Genomic DNA, 14,451 nt, shown 5'->3' with positions numbered 1-14,451 from the left:
GACCTCAACATTTTAAAAAATCCTTCTAAATCCTCCAGTTTTCTGAAATAAATATTTTCACGATTTTTCAAAAATAGCAGACCTACAAGCTCGTAGCGCGCCACTCGGTGGCGCGCTATGAGCTTGTAGATCTGCTATTTTTCAATAGCTAAATTATAACATAATGTTTAAAACACCAAAAGGGGTTCCCGCCCAAGATGGGTTAACTGTCCTTTTGCGCAGATCACGCAAACCTCAGCAAAAACAAAAGGACAATATCGATGGCCTCCAACTGTATCTCTGTATATCATCTTTTTATGTTTTTGTCATAAATTACTGCCCTGTCAGTGCATGGTTCTCAAAGTATATCCCCGTTACACCCCTCCACTGATAGCTGAGTGGTTAGGGCGCATACATACCATATATATACAAGTAGCAGACACAGATGACTTGTCTTGCATCACTCTGCCTCCGGGCCGGGTGGAGAGCGAGAGAGAGAGAGAGAGAGAGAGAGAGGGCCGGGGGGCATTTTGGCAGATCAGGAGCTAGCAGGGCCTCAACCAGCAGGGCCAGATAAGCACTCTGCTTGGCCTCCGGGCTCCATAATCTCCCAGCGAGAGTCTCTAATCTCAAACGGGGTGTTTAATCTGTCTGTCTCCGTCTGCCCCCGTGCGCTCGCTGGAGTGCCACGAAGGGGAAGAGAGGGGCCTCCTACGTTCAAAGCGCTCCTCCTCGGTCACACTCTCTGTGTTTTTCTCCACAAAGTCTCTCAACTGTTGCTTCCTTTCTGCGTCCGTCTGACTATCTCTGTCTCACACCTCGTGCACACCTTTCCCTGATTTTGTTCTTGGCTGCACACTGTGTTGCGTACCGACAATAGGTCGTCTTCAAGCTCACAATGCGTCGCGTTGCATTTTTCAGTGCATGACACCGACATGAATAAGGCTTTACTTAACATATAGGCTAGGACTTTTCCCTGTGAGAATGTAGAACAAAGGCCGGGGAAGAGACTCTGATGTGAGAGAGACTTTGTGTACCGGACTGCCCGCTTATCTTTGAGCGTGGATACGTGTATATCTCTGTGGCAGACACAGGAGAGAGAGCAGAGATTGCAGCTTTAGCCATGCCCATGATGATGATGATCCAGAGATCTGTGGCCATAATGTGAAGACTAGAGAAGTTGGAAGGAAGGCGAGAGAAAGGCGTTAAGTGACAGTTTTATCTCCCATCCGTTGTCCCGAATGAGTTTGTACGCTATCTTCAACATGGTATGGAGACGGAGCTTTAGGACTAAGAGGTTCACTGACCTGCCTACAATGTTGCTACCTGCTATATGCTGCTATATATTATATGCTGCTATATTGTATGTGAAATTGTACAAAAACTATTTTCTAAATATTTAAAATAATCGTGTTTAAAGTATTGACTATTCTCTAATGCGGCACAAAGCCTCTCGACACGAAAACGTAGAAGCAATGTGTGTACCATGTACAGCGGTGACTAAAACTAAGACTAAATATACTGTCGATTTCGTCAACAAATAAAAACTAGACTAAAATGTTAGGAAGAGACTAGTGGACAAGAGATCCAGTATAAGTCATTTTACACGTGGTTGCATGCTGAAAATAGCAGATCTACAAGCTCACAACGCGTCGCGCTGCGGCGCATTGTGAGCTTGTAGATCTGCTATTTTCAGCAAGTGTAAAATCTGCCATTACGACGTCATCACGGCCCGCCAAAATACATTTTAGTCGACAAAAATCTTATGACATTTAGTCGACTAAAACTAGACTAAACACTAAAACATTCCAGGTGACTAAAATGTGACAAAAACTAAATTAAAACGTTTCAAGAGACTACGACTAAAACTAAAATAGAAATTTGCTGCCAAAAACAACACTGGTGTACCGTGTACACAACACTGAAGGGCTGTTACCATTACAAGACTTAATTAATTGTCACAAATAACTGCGATTAACGATTTAATTGTGTTTTTTGCATTGAACATTAGAACATTACAATTTGAATTTCTGTTTGCCTTTTAGACTAACAGACATGTCCCTTGTAGATCTGCTATTTTTGAAAATGTATGCACATTTTTCAACATTGTAAACGATTGACGATTATGGATGTATCAGCAAGAATGAGAGGGAAGGTGTACAAGACGGTGGTGAGACCAGCCATGTTGTATGGTTTAGAGACAGACAGACAGCTATGTTGTATAGTTTAGAGACAGACAGACAGCTATGTTGTATAGTTTAGAGACAGACAGACAGCTATGTTGTATAGTTTAGAGACAGACAGACAGCTATGTTGTATGGTTTAGAGACAGACAGACAGCTATGTTTTAGAGACAGACAGACAGCTATGTTGTATAGTTTAGAGACAGACAGACCGCTATGTTGTATAGTTTAGAGACAGACAGACAGCTATGTTGTATAGTTTAGAGACAGACAGACAGCTATGTTGTATAGTTTAGAGACAGACAGACAGCTATGTTGTATAGTTTAGAGACAGACAGACAGACAGCTATGTTGTATAGTTTAGAGACAGACAGACAGCTATGTTGTATAGTTTAGAGACAGACAGACAGCTATGTTGTATAGTTTAGAGACAGACAGACAGCTATGTTGTATGGTTTAGAGACAGACAGACAGCTATGTTGTATAGTTTAGAGACAGACAGACAGCTATGTTGTATGGTTTAGAGACAGACAGACAGCTATGTTGTATGGTTTAGAGACAGACAGACAGCTATGTTGTATAGTTTAGAGACAGACAGACAGCTATGTTGTATAGTTTAGAGACAGACAGACAGCTATGTTGTATAGTTTAGAGACAGACAGACAGCTATGTTGTATAGTTTAGAGACAGGCAGACAGCTATGTTGTATAGTTTAGAGACAGACAGACAGCTATGTTGTATAGTTTAGAGACAGACAGACAGCTATGTTGTATAGTTTAGAGACAGACAGACAGCTATGTTGTATGGTTTAGAGACAGACAGACAGCTATGTTGTATGGTTTAGAGACAGACAGACAGCTATGTTGTATATTTTAGAGACAGGCAGACAGCTATGTTGTATAGTTTAGAGACAGACAGACAGCTATGTTGTATAGTTTAGAGACAGACAGACAGCTATGTTGTATGGTTTAGAGACAGACAGACAGCTATGTTGTATGGTTTAGAGACAGACAGACAGCTATGTTGTATAGTTTAGAGACAGACATACAGCTATGTTGTATAGTTTAGAGACAGACAGACAGCTATGTTGTATAGTTTAGAGACAGACAGACAGCTATGTTGTATGGTTTAGAGACAGACAGACAGCTATGTTGTATAGTTTAGAGACAGACAGACAGCGATGTTGTATAGTTTAGAGACAGACAGACAGCTATGTTGTATAGTTTAGAGACAGACAGACAGCTATGTTGTATGGTTTAGAGACCGACAGACAGCTATGTTGTATAGTTTAGAGACAGACAGACAGCTATGTTGTATAGTTTAGAGACAGACAGACAGCTATGTTGTATAGTTTAGAGACAGACAGACAGCTATGTTGTATAGTTTAGAGACAGACAGACAGCTATGTTGTATAGTTTAGAGACAGACAGACAGACAGCTATGTTGTATGGTTTAGAGACAGACAGACAGCTATGTTGTATAGTTTAGAGACAGACAGACAGCTATGTTGTATAGTTTAGAGACAGACAGACAGCTATGTTGTATAGTGTAGAGACAGACAGACAGCTATGTTGTATAGTTTAGAGACAGACAGACAGCTATGTTGTATAGTTTAGAGACAGACAGACAGCTATGTTGTATAGTTTAGAGACAGACAGACAGCTATGTTGTATAGTTTAGAGACAGACAGACAGCTATGTTGTATAGTTTAGAGACAGACAGACAGCTATGTTGTATAGTTTAGAGACAGACAGACAGCTATGTTGTATAGTTTAGAGACAGACAGACAGCTATGTTGTATAGTTTAGAGACAGACAGACAGCTATGTTGTATGGTTTAGAGACAGACAGACAGCTATGTTGTATAGTTTAGAGACAGACAGACAGCTATGTTGTATGGTTTAGAGACAGACAGACAGCTATGTTGTATGGTTTAGAGACAGACAGACAGCTATGTTGTATAGTTTAGAGACAGACAGACAGCTATGTTGTATAGTTTAGAGACAGACAGACAGCTATGTTGTATAGTTTAGAGACAGACAGACAGCTATGTTGTATAGTTTAGAGACAGACAGACAGCTATGTTGTATAGTTTAGAGACAGACAGACAGCTATGTTGTATAGTTTAGAGACAGACAGACAGCTATGTTGTATAGTTTAGAGACAGACAGACAGCTATGTTGTATAGTTTAGAGACAGACAGCTATGTTGTATAGTTTAGAGACAGACAGACAGCTATGTTGTATAGTTTAGAGACAGACAGACAGCTATGTTGTATAGTTTAGAGACAGACAGACAGCTATGTTGTATAGTTTAGAGACAGACAGACAGCTATGTTGTATAGTTTAGAGACAGACAGACAGCTATGTTGTATGGTTTAGAGACAGACAGACAGCTATGTTGTATAGTTTAGAGACAGACAGACAGCTATGTTGTATGGTTTAGAGACAGACAGACAGCTATGTTGTATGGTTTAGAGACAGACAGACAGCTATGTTGTATAGTTTAGAGACAGACAGACAGCTATGTTGTATAGTTTAGAGACAGACAGACAGCTATGTTGTATAGTTTAGAGACAGACAGACAGCTATGTTGTATAGTTTAGAGACAGACAGACAGCTATGTTGTATAGTTTAGAGACAGACAGACAGCTATGTTGTATAGTTTAGAGACAGACAGACAGCTATGTTGTATAGTTTAGAGACAGACAGACAGCTATGTTGTATAGTTTAGAGACAGACAGACAGCTATGTTGTATAGTTTAGAGACAGACAGACAGCTATGTTGTATAGTTTAGAGACAGACAGACAGCTATGTTGTATAGTTTAGAGACAGACAGACAGACAGCTATGTTGTATAGTTTAGAGACAGACCGACAGACAGCTATGTTGTATGGTTTAGAGACAGACAGACAGCTATGTTGTATAGTTTAGAGACAGACAGACAGCTATGTTGTATAGTTTAGAGACAGACAGACAGCTATGTTGTATAGTTTAGAGACAGACAGACAGCTATGTTGTATAGTTTAGAGACAGACAGACAGCTATGTTGTATAGTTTAGAGACAGACAGACAGCTATGTTGTATGGTTTAGAGACAGACAGACAGCTATGTTGTATAGTTTAGAGACAGACAGACAGCTATGTTGTATGGTTTAGAGACAGACAGACAGCTATGTTGTATAGTTTAGAGACAGACAGACAGCTATGTTGTATGGTTTAGAGACAGACAGACAGCTATGTTGTATGGTTTAGAGACAGTTGCACTGAGGAAAAGACAGGAAGCAGAGCTGGAGGTAGCGGAGACTAAAATGTCGAGGTTCTCTCTGGGAGTAACAAGGATGGATGGGATCAGGAACGTTAAGATGTTTTGGAGATAAAGCCAGAGAGGCCAGACTGAGATGGGGTTGGACACGTACTACAGAGGAGGGATAGTGAGTGAGTACATCGGTAGAAGGATGTTGAGGTTGGAAGGAGGCCTATAGAGGAAGACCAAAGAGAAGATTTATGGATGTAGCGAAAGAGGGACATGAAGTTAGTTGGCGTGAGAGAAGAGGAGGCAGAGGATGATTCGTGGCGGCGCCGACGCCTGAAGGGGAAAAGCCGAAAAGGAAAAGAAGAAAGAATGTGGCGATTACGTAATAATTGGGACAAACCCACAGTACACCGGCTACACCCACATCCCACGGCCGTGGTGTTGTGTTCCGCCTGTGGCTCCACGTGTCCCACAGAAACAGAGCAGCAACATCTCCATTCCCCTGCTGCGGTTCAAACTGACACGCCGGTCTGTCATCGTCGGCACGGTCCAAACACTGACTGACTGCAGAACAATGTGTCAACTCTGTCCCACAACAACGGACGGAGGCAGGGGGAACCGCCGCTTGTGTTTCAGCCAGAAGGTGGGGTGGGGTGGGGTGGGGAGGTGGAGGAGGAGGGTGGGAGAAGGGTGGTGCTGAGAGAACTGGCAACATTACTAATGGCTAACAGGTGCGGAGGGAGGGCAGTAGTGTGGAGATCACAGTTTACCCAAACAGTGGGTCGGGAGTCGGGAGCCATTTGTGGGTCGTGGTCATTTTTATGCGGCCCTTTTATTTATTTTTGTTTCCCCACATTTTTGTTTTTAATTATTATTATTTCAATTTGTTTTGAATGCGTTTTGCATTCAACACAAATTCAATGATTTTTGTCAGTAATGCTCATGAAGAAATCAAAGAGAAATCTACGAAATTCCATAAATTGGAAAACAAAATGTTTAAGAAGTAGTGAAAATGGCCGATCTACAAGCTCACAACGCGGTGCGAAGCGACGCGTTGTGAGCTTGTATATCGGCTATTTTCACTAGTTTGGGTCTTGGGCAAACGTCTAATCTCTCTTTTGGGTCTCGAGCTGAAACGTTTAGGTTTGAACCACTGATGTAGATCGTAGAAGTGGTCTTTGCAGCCCCGAAGGCGTCCGCACGCAGGGAGATGCACGTATACCCACACAGGAGCAGGGCAGTGGAGCAGCGCACACACACACACACACACACACACACACACACACACACACACACACACACACACACACACAAACAAACGCATAACGTGCACGCTAAACTCTTTGACACCGGCACGTAAAACATAATGCGTCAGTCATGCTCCGGTGGTTTTGTCGGGTCATCACTTGACCTTCCCGCTTCTTTGAAAGTAGCTAGTGCGCGGGATCCTGCTCCAAGTTGACCCCGACTCACCCCCTTGCTCCTGGTGTACACGCGCACACACACACACACACACACACACACACACACACACACACACACACACACACACACACACACACACACACACACACACACACACACACACACACACACACACACACACACACAGGGGCGTGCACGCTAGCCTGCTCAATCACTCTTGCTCGGGTGGGCTTGAGACATCTTAAAGGCGTTTGGACCGTTTTCTTCTCTCCTCTCTTCTGTTGTTTGTGTTGACGTTAATTCTGCCATTCTTATCCCGTGTCTCCTCTCTTTTTCAGGAGAACAAGTTCAACCCTGAGGTGGTGGAGCACATCTACCAGCACAACCACGTCCTGAAGTACACCCAGAGTCCTCTGTACGCTCCCCTGCTCCCCTACCCCTATGGCAGCCTGGAGCACACATGTAAGTACTGGCATGTACCCCTGCTCCATGTACCCCCCTGCTCCATGTACCCCTGCTCCATGTACCCCCCTGCTCCATGTACCCCTGCTCCATGTACCCCTGCTCCTGTACTCCCCTGCTCCATGTACCCCTGCTCCTGTACTCCCCTGCTCCATGTACCCCTGCTCCATGTACCCCTGCTCCATGTACCCCTGATTGCTCCATGTACCCCTGCTCCATGTACCCCTGATTGCTCCATGTACCCCTGATCCATGTACCCCTGCTCCATGTACCCCTGCTCCTGTACTCCCCTGCCCCCATACTCCCCTGCTCCCCTTCCCCTACGGCAGCCCGGAGCACACGTGCAAGTACTCCGTCTTCCTGAACCACGAGGTCACATATACGCTCACGTCAACTTTAGGAGGAGTGGTGCCTGGCGGGGCGCCGCGGCCAGGAAGAACCAGCTAGCGCGCCTCCAGCAACGTTCTTCCTGGTTCTTCCTGGTCTTTCAACGTTCTTCCAACGGTCTTTCTTTCGTAGAAATGGTAAAAGGCATAGAATGGACTTTTCGGTTCGTAGTGACGCTGTTCTGTTCTTCTGAGTCAAACGCGGAACTAATAACATCCAAAATTCTATGTCATGACATCCCGTATTAATCAATACGCACACGCATTGTGGACAAAAATAAAATGTAGTCAATCAAAATGGTCATAAAATAAGCCAAATATAATGCAGTACAAAATACATTGCTAAACAGAATAGGAACATACAGGTGCATATTCGTTTTCGAAGGGTTTCTGTACAGAGATCATTTAGAGATGTGGTATTAGATAAGTGGTTCTCAACCAGTGGTCCGGGGACCACCAGTGGTCCTTGAGGGTGTTCCAGGTGGTCCCCAGCTAAATGATGGAGAGTTGGTAACCAAATGGACCCTTGTAGATCATTAACTCTCTAGAGGTAAAATATTGTTAAACATCTGCATTACTTTATTCACAAGAAGTCCACACAATTAGAGAATGCAGAAGAATTGTTATTTTGACTGTTATCTCTCCTATGACAACATATTCTACGTTTTTGGGTATGAGAGGCTAAATCTCATCAAATGGTGGTTCGTGGCTCAAATGCTGAATAAACAATGGACCTCGATGATATGAAAAGGGTCGAAAACCACTGTACTGTGTGTGTTGGTGACGTTTCCATCCCATTCCCCCTCTCAGACCACAGCGGGAAGGGCTACGGCAGCGTGCGCGAGGAGGCCGTGCGACTCTTCCACTGCCTGCAGCAGCTGGAGTGCGCGCGGGAGCCCGTGCCCATCATCCAGGGCGTGCTGCAGACGTGCCTGGACCTGCGGCCGCTGCGCGACGAGCTCTACTGCCAGCTGGTGAAGCAGACCAGCTGCACGCCGGCGCCGCACACGGCCGCGCACCTGCGCTACTGGCAGCTGCTCACGTGCATGAGCTGCACCTTCGTGCCGGGCGCCGCCGTGCTCAAGTACCTGCGCTTCCACCTCAAGAGGTGAGACCGTCGTAGACGCCAATATGGCGCTCCCCTTTTTCCCCACCAAAAGAACTTTGGTTCTAGAACTGGTTCCGTTTCTAGATGCTTGGAACCGTTGGTGCTTTTACGTAACCGGCGGCCATTTTTTGGTTCCAGTTCCGAACTGACTTTTAGGGTTCTGAAACTATTCAACACTAGTCTGAACTGGTTCAATATTAGGCGGGAAAAAAAGAACCGAACCCCAGTGGAAATGAAGAGATTGGTACTTGGTTGGGGGGGGGGGGGGGGGGGGCTGGGAGTGACCCACACATGTACAGCAATAGTCTATAGAGCGTCGCAGTCCCGCCCCCTGTCATGACGACGCCAGGCCCAGGAAATGAATCCCAATGCATTTTTTTTTCCCATAGACATTTCAAAAAGTATTTATTTAAAGACGGTTACGCCGCGGACAAAGCCAACTCCAGTCGTGACAAATCATGACAATAAACACATTTATTTTGGACCAAACAAACAATTACAAAGAAGAAAAACAACAAAAAAAGTGTTGTAACCTGCCGTTTTTTGGCCCAAAACATTGTGTTTATTGTCATGATTTGTCACGACAAGAGTTGGCTTTGTCCGCGGCGTAACCGTCTTTAAATAAATACTTTCTGAAAAGTCTACGAGGAAAATGAACGGAGAATCATTTCCTGGGCCCTGGTAGGGGGCGGGACTGTGACGCTCTATAGGCCTACTCTATACTATAGTAGTAGTGCTGACAAGTGTCCAGACACGGGACAGAATGCTGGCGCCGTCCCTCCTAGTTTAGATCTAGTAGCGTGTGATATTCCCTGGCTTTGTCAGTGCACTGTACTGCCCCAGACAGATCCAGTGTTATAGCGCTGGATTTGCAGCTCCGAATTAGCCCACTCCCGGTGTCCGGCATGTTAATCTGAGTTATATTAGCGGTGCTAATCTTCCTCCCGGGCCGGGAGCCTCGCGCTCTCTCTCTCTCTCTCTCTCTCCAGCACCATGTCACGAAACACCCCCACTATAGGTTTCTATCTATATGTGTGTGTACTCTCTGGATCGCCCCTGATGAACTAATGGAACATGTTGTAATATAGCATGCACTCCTTCTTGGAACGCGCTGCCTGTTGCATTCGACATCCCTCGCTGTGGTTCAGTGTTGGAGCGGGCCACAGTTCAGGGTAGGAGCTGGTGGGCACGATGCCCAGAAACCCACGCCTCCCTCCCTCCCTCCACCCACCCCACCCCGTCCCGGCCCACACCACCACCACCACCACCCCTCAGTGCCCTGAGAAACCCCCCCCCAGGGAATGTCCACTCCACAGTCATAGAAAGGGAGTGAGGGGCATGGCCAGCGATGCAGAGGGAGCAAGGGGAAGAAGGAAGAATGAAGGGAGAATATGGAGGGGGGGGAGAGTAAAGAAAGTGGAGTTGGATGAAGTGAGAGTGGGAGGGGGGGTGGGGGCTTTCACAAAATCTCAGTGGAACATTCCTAATTATGTTTCGTCAGGACAAAAGCCACCCTGTGGCCAGTCATACATACATAAGAGTCGGACAGGAGGGAATGACGCTCTCTCTCTCTCTCTCTCTCTCTCTCTCTCTCTCTCTCTCTCTGCTCTGTTTATTTTGGGAACAACAGTGCAGTATAATTGTTTCCTTCCTATTTTTCCCCCCCCTTCATGTTTACACTGGGTTTAGCTCGTAGCTTTCCGCCAGGTTGGGTTTCACACCTCGCACACTCTGCAAGGTGTCAGAGACTTCGGGCCCCGTTCACATCGCATTATGCACTCCTTTTGACACACACACACACACACACACACACACACACACACACACACACACACACACACACACACACACACACACACACACACGCACACGCACGCATATGTACACGCTCCTTTTTGTCCAATCCACTGGGAGGAAGTAACGGGTCACTCTGGTTCACGTGAGCGGAAACACCTTTTCCTGTTTCGTGCGCTGTCCAAAATCAAACATGTTTTCTTTGGACTTTCTACTTTTTCTTTGAAGGATCGAGAGACGTCGAGTTTTTTTTTGTCCCCTAAGAGCAAAAGTGAGAACATTTGTCATTCCTCGCCTCATTGACTCGCTCACATCGCCAGCCCAAAGCAAATAAAGAACTCTGTCCGATCAAAAGGATGACGCAAAGCCTATAATCACAGACTTTTGATCAGTACGGGCATCGGCGACGCAAACGATTTTAGCTTTTTTTAAGTATGGCACATTTTCATCTTAGCTGGCGAAGGTGCGTTGGCACACGCATGTGTGCAGATGTGTTAGACGCGTGTTTGCACTTGCATGACCACGCACGCACGCGCACGCACACACACACACACACACACTCACACTCACACTCACACACACTTAGACATGGCACTCTATAGTGTATACTCATAGCTTCACTGTATATATATTCTACTGTTAGACAGATGCTAGGTTCTAAGCTGCTTGCTTATGATTCTTGATGACTAGTTCCATGCATTTGATGTATTACCTATGTGTTGTTCTTGCTTACTGTAAATCGCTCTGGATTAAGAGCGTCTGCTAAATGCCTAAATTGTAATTGTAAATGGTCTGTTCCCTGCAGGGTCCAGTGCCAGAGCCCCGAGTCCGAGATGGACAACTACGCGTCGTTCATCGGCGAGGCGCTGGAGAAGACCAAGTGTCGGGAGCGCGTGCCGTCCTGGGACGAGATCCACATGCTGATGGGCAGACAGGAGATGCTGTGCACCGTGCACTACCCGGGGCCGGGCTCCACACAGCTCTACATCAGCTCACACACTACTGCCAATGAGGTGAGTGCACTGCCCAATGACCTGTCAGCTCCCACACTACTGCCAATGAGGTGAGTGCACTACCCCAGGGGTTCTCAACCCGTGGGTCGCGACCCCTCGGGGGGTCGCCAAATTATTTTAGGGGGTCCCCAAATTATTAAAAAAAAAAAAAAAAAAAAGATTTAAAAAAAAAAATTATTTTCACGATTTTTCAAAAATAGCAGACCTACAAGCTCGTAGCGCGCCACTCGGTGGCGCGCTATGAGCTTGTAGATCTGCTATTTTTCAATAGCTAAATTATAACGATGCTTAAAACACCAAAAGGGGTTCCCGCCCAAAATGGTTTAAGGTTATTGTAGCAGTCAATTTATATTGGGGGTCGGGAGGGGGCGGGGTGGGGGTCCCGAGACGTTGCCAAAGCATTTTCGGGGGTCCCCGGCCAAAAAGGTTGAGAACCCCTGCACTACCCAATGACCGGGGTCCTGTCAGCTCCCACACTACTGCCGATGAGGTTAGTTAGGAGGACGCAACCTTCTTACACTAGTATACCATCAGATAAATGTTGGTTTTCGCCTAGAATGACGAGCCCAAAATATGGTTGAAAGTGTTAGTTTTTTTGCGCTCAAGGTATTAACCACCTCTCTCTTGTTGCCTTCCTTCACCAGGTGGTGCGGAGGATGCAGGAGAAGCTGGGTCTTCAGGAGAGCAAGAACACGTTCGCGTTGTACGAGCAGAATGCATTGTGGGAGCATCCGGTGGCGGGCGGCGCCCTCGTCGCCGACATCCTCACCAGGTTTGAAAAGTAAATGTCACTCTCTGACTAGCCTCTGTATAGCCAGACTTTTATTTTCGTTCGCATTCGGCTCAAAAAGAAAAGCCTGGGGAAACCCATTGGAAAATCTGGCATAGGAAGTGGGAGTCAACTTGTATTTCGATAACCAATAACAGTGCAGAGGGGCGTTGCTCCAAATTTGGTCGCTCCGATCGGTGAACAATAGGATCCACCGCCTGTTTTCGCCGGCATTATTTTGGGGGGTCCCCAAATTATTAAAAAAAATGAATTATTTTCGGGGGTCCCCAGCCAAAAACATGCTCTAGAGCAGAAATCACACAGGCAGGCTACTTTCTTTTTTTTACCACATAAAACACCACACGGCAAAGATCCAAGAGGCTTTTATTTGTCACTTGTCATGTTCATTGTCACACGCAGCATAATGTTGGCATGTTCCGCAAAGACTGCTAACGAAACCAACGCAATATAACGACAAGATACCGGAAAGAATAAAGTAATAAAATTGTACTTCAAAAAAGGTCAAATAGTACAGATAAAACCATGACGAATACGCAATGCATCTCCCCGGATGCAAAAGATGTGCTTGGAATCCCAACTATCTGTCGTTAGCGGGAAGAATGTCACCAGAGTGGTTGATTGTGTATTTATCTTCCTCCCAGTTCAAACTCCCTTGCCAGGTTAGCCGGTTCATTTATTTTTTTTCCTTTTCTTCCGTTAGTCAAACATTGTCACACTGCTGGGAAACTGGACTTGTGTCACCTTGTTGACAGACTATCAGCAGCAGCAGCTGATGTCATTTATTTGATTGTGAAAGGCGAAAGGCTCCAGTGTTGTGGCGATAAAGGGCCTCCAGGCTGGAATGAAAGAGATCAGTGTTGTTCTAAGAGGCGTGTGTGTGTGTCTGCGTCCTCACACACACACACGGCGCTGAGTGACAGGGCAAACATGAAACTCAGCAAGCTGCCTCGTTACCCCACGTCGGGCCATGTTGTAACGCATAGCGATGACGTAATGTCAGGAAGCTATTTATACTCATTCGAACGACCGGCTGGAGTATTTAAATACTGTGTACAGTTGGGTGCCACCGATATTGTCCCTTATCATTTGACCCATTTAGGCCTGACCTCAAAATTTAAAAAAAATCCTTCTAAATCCTCCAGTTTTCTGAAATAAATATTTTTACGATTTTTCAAAAATAGCAGACCTACAAGCTCATAGCGCGCCACTCGGTGGCGCGCTATGAGCTTGTAGATCTGCTATTTTTCAATAGCTAAATTATAACATAGTTTAAAACACCAAAAGGGTTTCCCGCCCAAAATGGGTTAACTGTCCTTTTGCGCAGATCACGCAAACCTCAGCAAAAAGAAAAGGACAATATCGATGGCCTCCAACTGTAGGTTTGACATTAGTACAGTGTCTCAGTCGTTCCCCTTGAGCGGGGGGTCCTTAAAAGTGTGTGACTCTGAGAGTGTACAAATGGAACCAAATGGACCCGTAAGGGTCCCAGAGTTATTTCATTCAATTCATTCATTCAACCTTTATTTAAGATTCTCGGAGAGATCATTGAGGGAGACCCTCATTTACAATGATGCCCGGATTACACATAATAAATAGCACAAGAACGTCAAAGACAGACAATTTACAATTTAGGCATTTAGCAGACGCTCTTAAAGGACCACTTCACCACTTTTCAACTTCTCTTCCTATAATTGGTCCTCACTAATGTTCATGATAAAATACCACCATTTTTTCCTACTCAGTCTGTGTCTCATAGGAAGGCTGTGGGCAGTTCAGAAACCCGTCCACCAGTGACATCATCGATGGTGAATCCAAGCTAATAGAAACGGCAGGCTTTCTTTTCCTGAAAAGTTGCAATGCAAAAGTTGAAGCCATCGTTCTCACGATAATAAAAATCTAAATATATTTTAAAACAAATCTTGTTTAAAAAAAAAATCTGCCTAATGATGATGTCACTGGTGGACGGGTGTCCGAACTGCCCAAAGCCCTCCTATGAGACACAGACTGAGTAGGAAAAAAATTGTGGTGTTTTATCATGAATTAGTGAGGACCAATTAT

General features: G+C 45.4%; 1 protein-coding gene across 1 annotated transcript in view; it reads left to right on the top strand.

The window, feature by feature from the left end:
• plekhh3 (pleckstrin homology, MyTH4 and FERM domain containing H3) overlaps positions 1 to 14,451 on the top strand; it is a 60,171-nt gene that overhangs the window by 39,056 nt on the left and 6,664 nt on the right. The window contains exons 6-10 of the mRNA XM_079520848.1: positions 7,179 to 7,302; positions 8,499 to 8,796; positions 11,396 to 11,603; positions 12,248 to 12,384; positions 12,953 to 13,052. Of these exons, the coding sequence (XP_079376974.1) occupies positions 7,179 to 7,302; positions 8,499 to 8,796; positions 11,396 to 11,603; positions 12,248 to 12,384; positions 12,953 to 13,052 (867 nt within the window). The remainder of the gene's footprint in view (positions 1 to 7,178; positions 7,303 to 8,498; positions 8,797 to 11,395; positions 11,604 to 12,247; positions 12,385 to 12,952; positions 13,053 to 14,451) is intronic.

The sequence above is a fragment of the Electrona antarctica genome, assembly GCF_951216825.1.
Source record: "Electrona antarctica genome assembly, chromosome: 14".
In the NCBI taxonomy this organism is placed as follows: Eukaryota; Metazoa; Chordata; class Actinopteri; order Myctophiformes; family Myctophidae; genus Electrona; species Electrona antarctica.
Note: the sequence above shows the minus strand (reverse complement) of the source record. Positions and strands in the feature narration are given on the sequence as shown.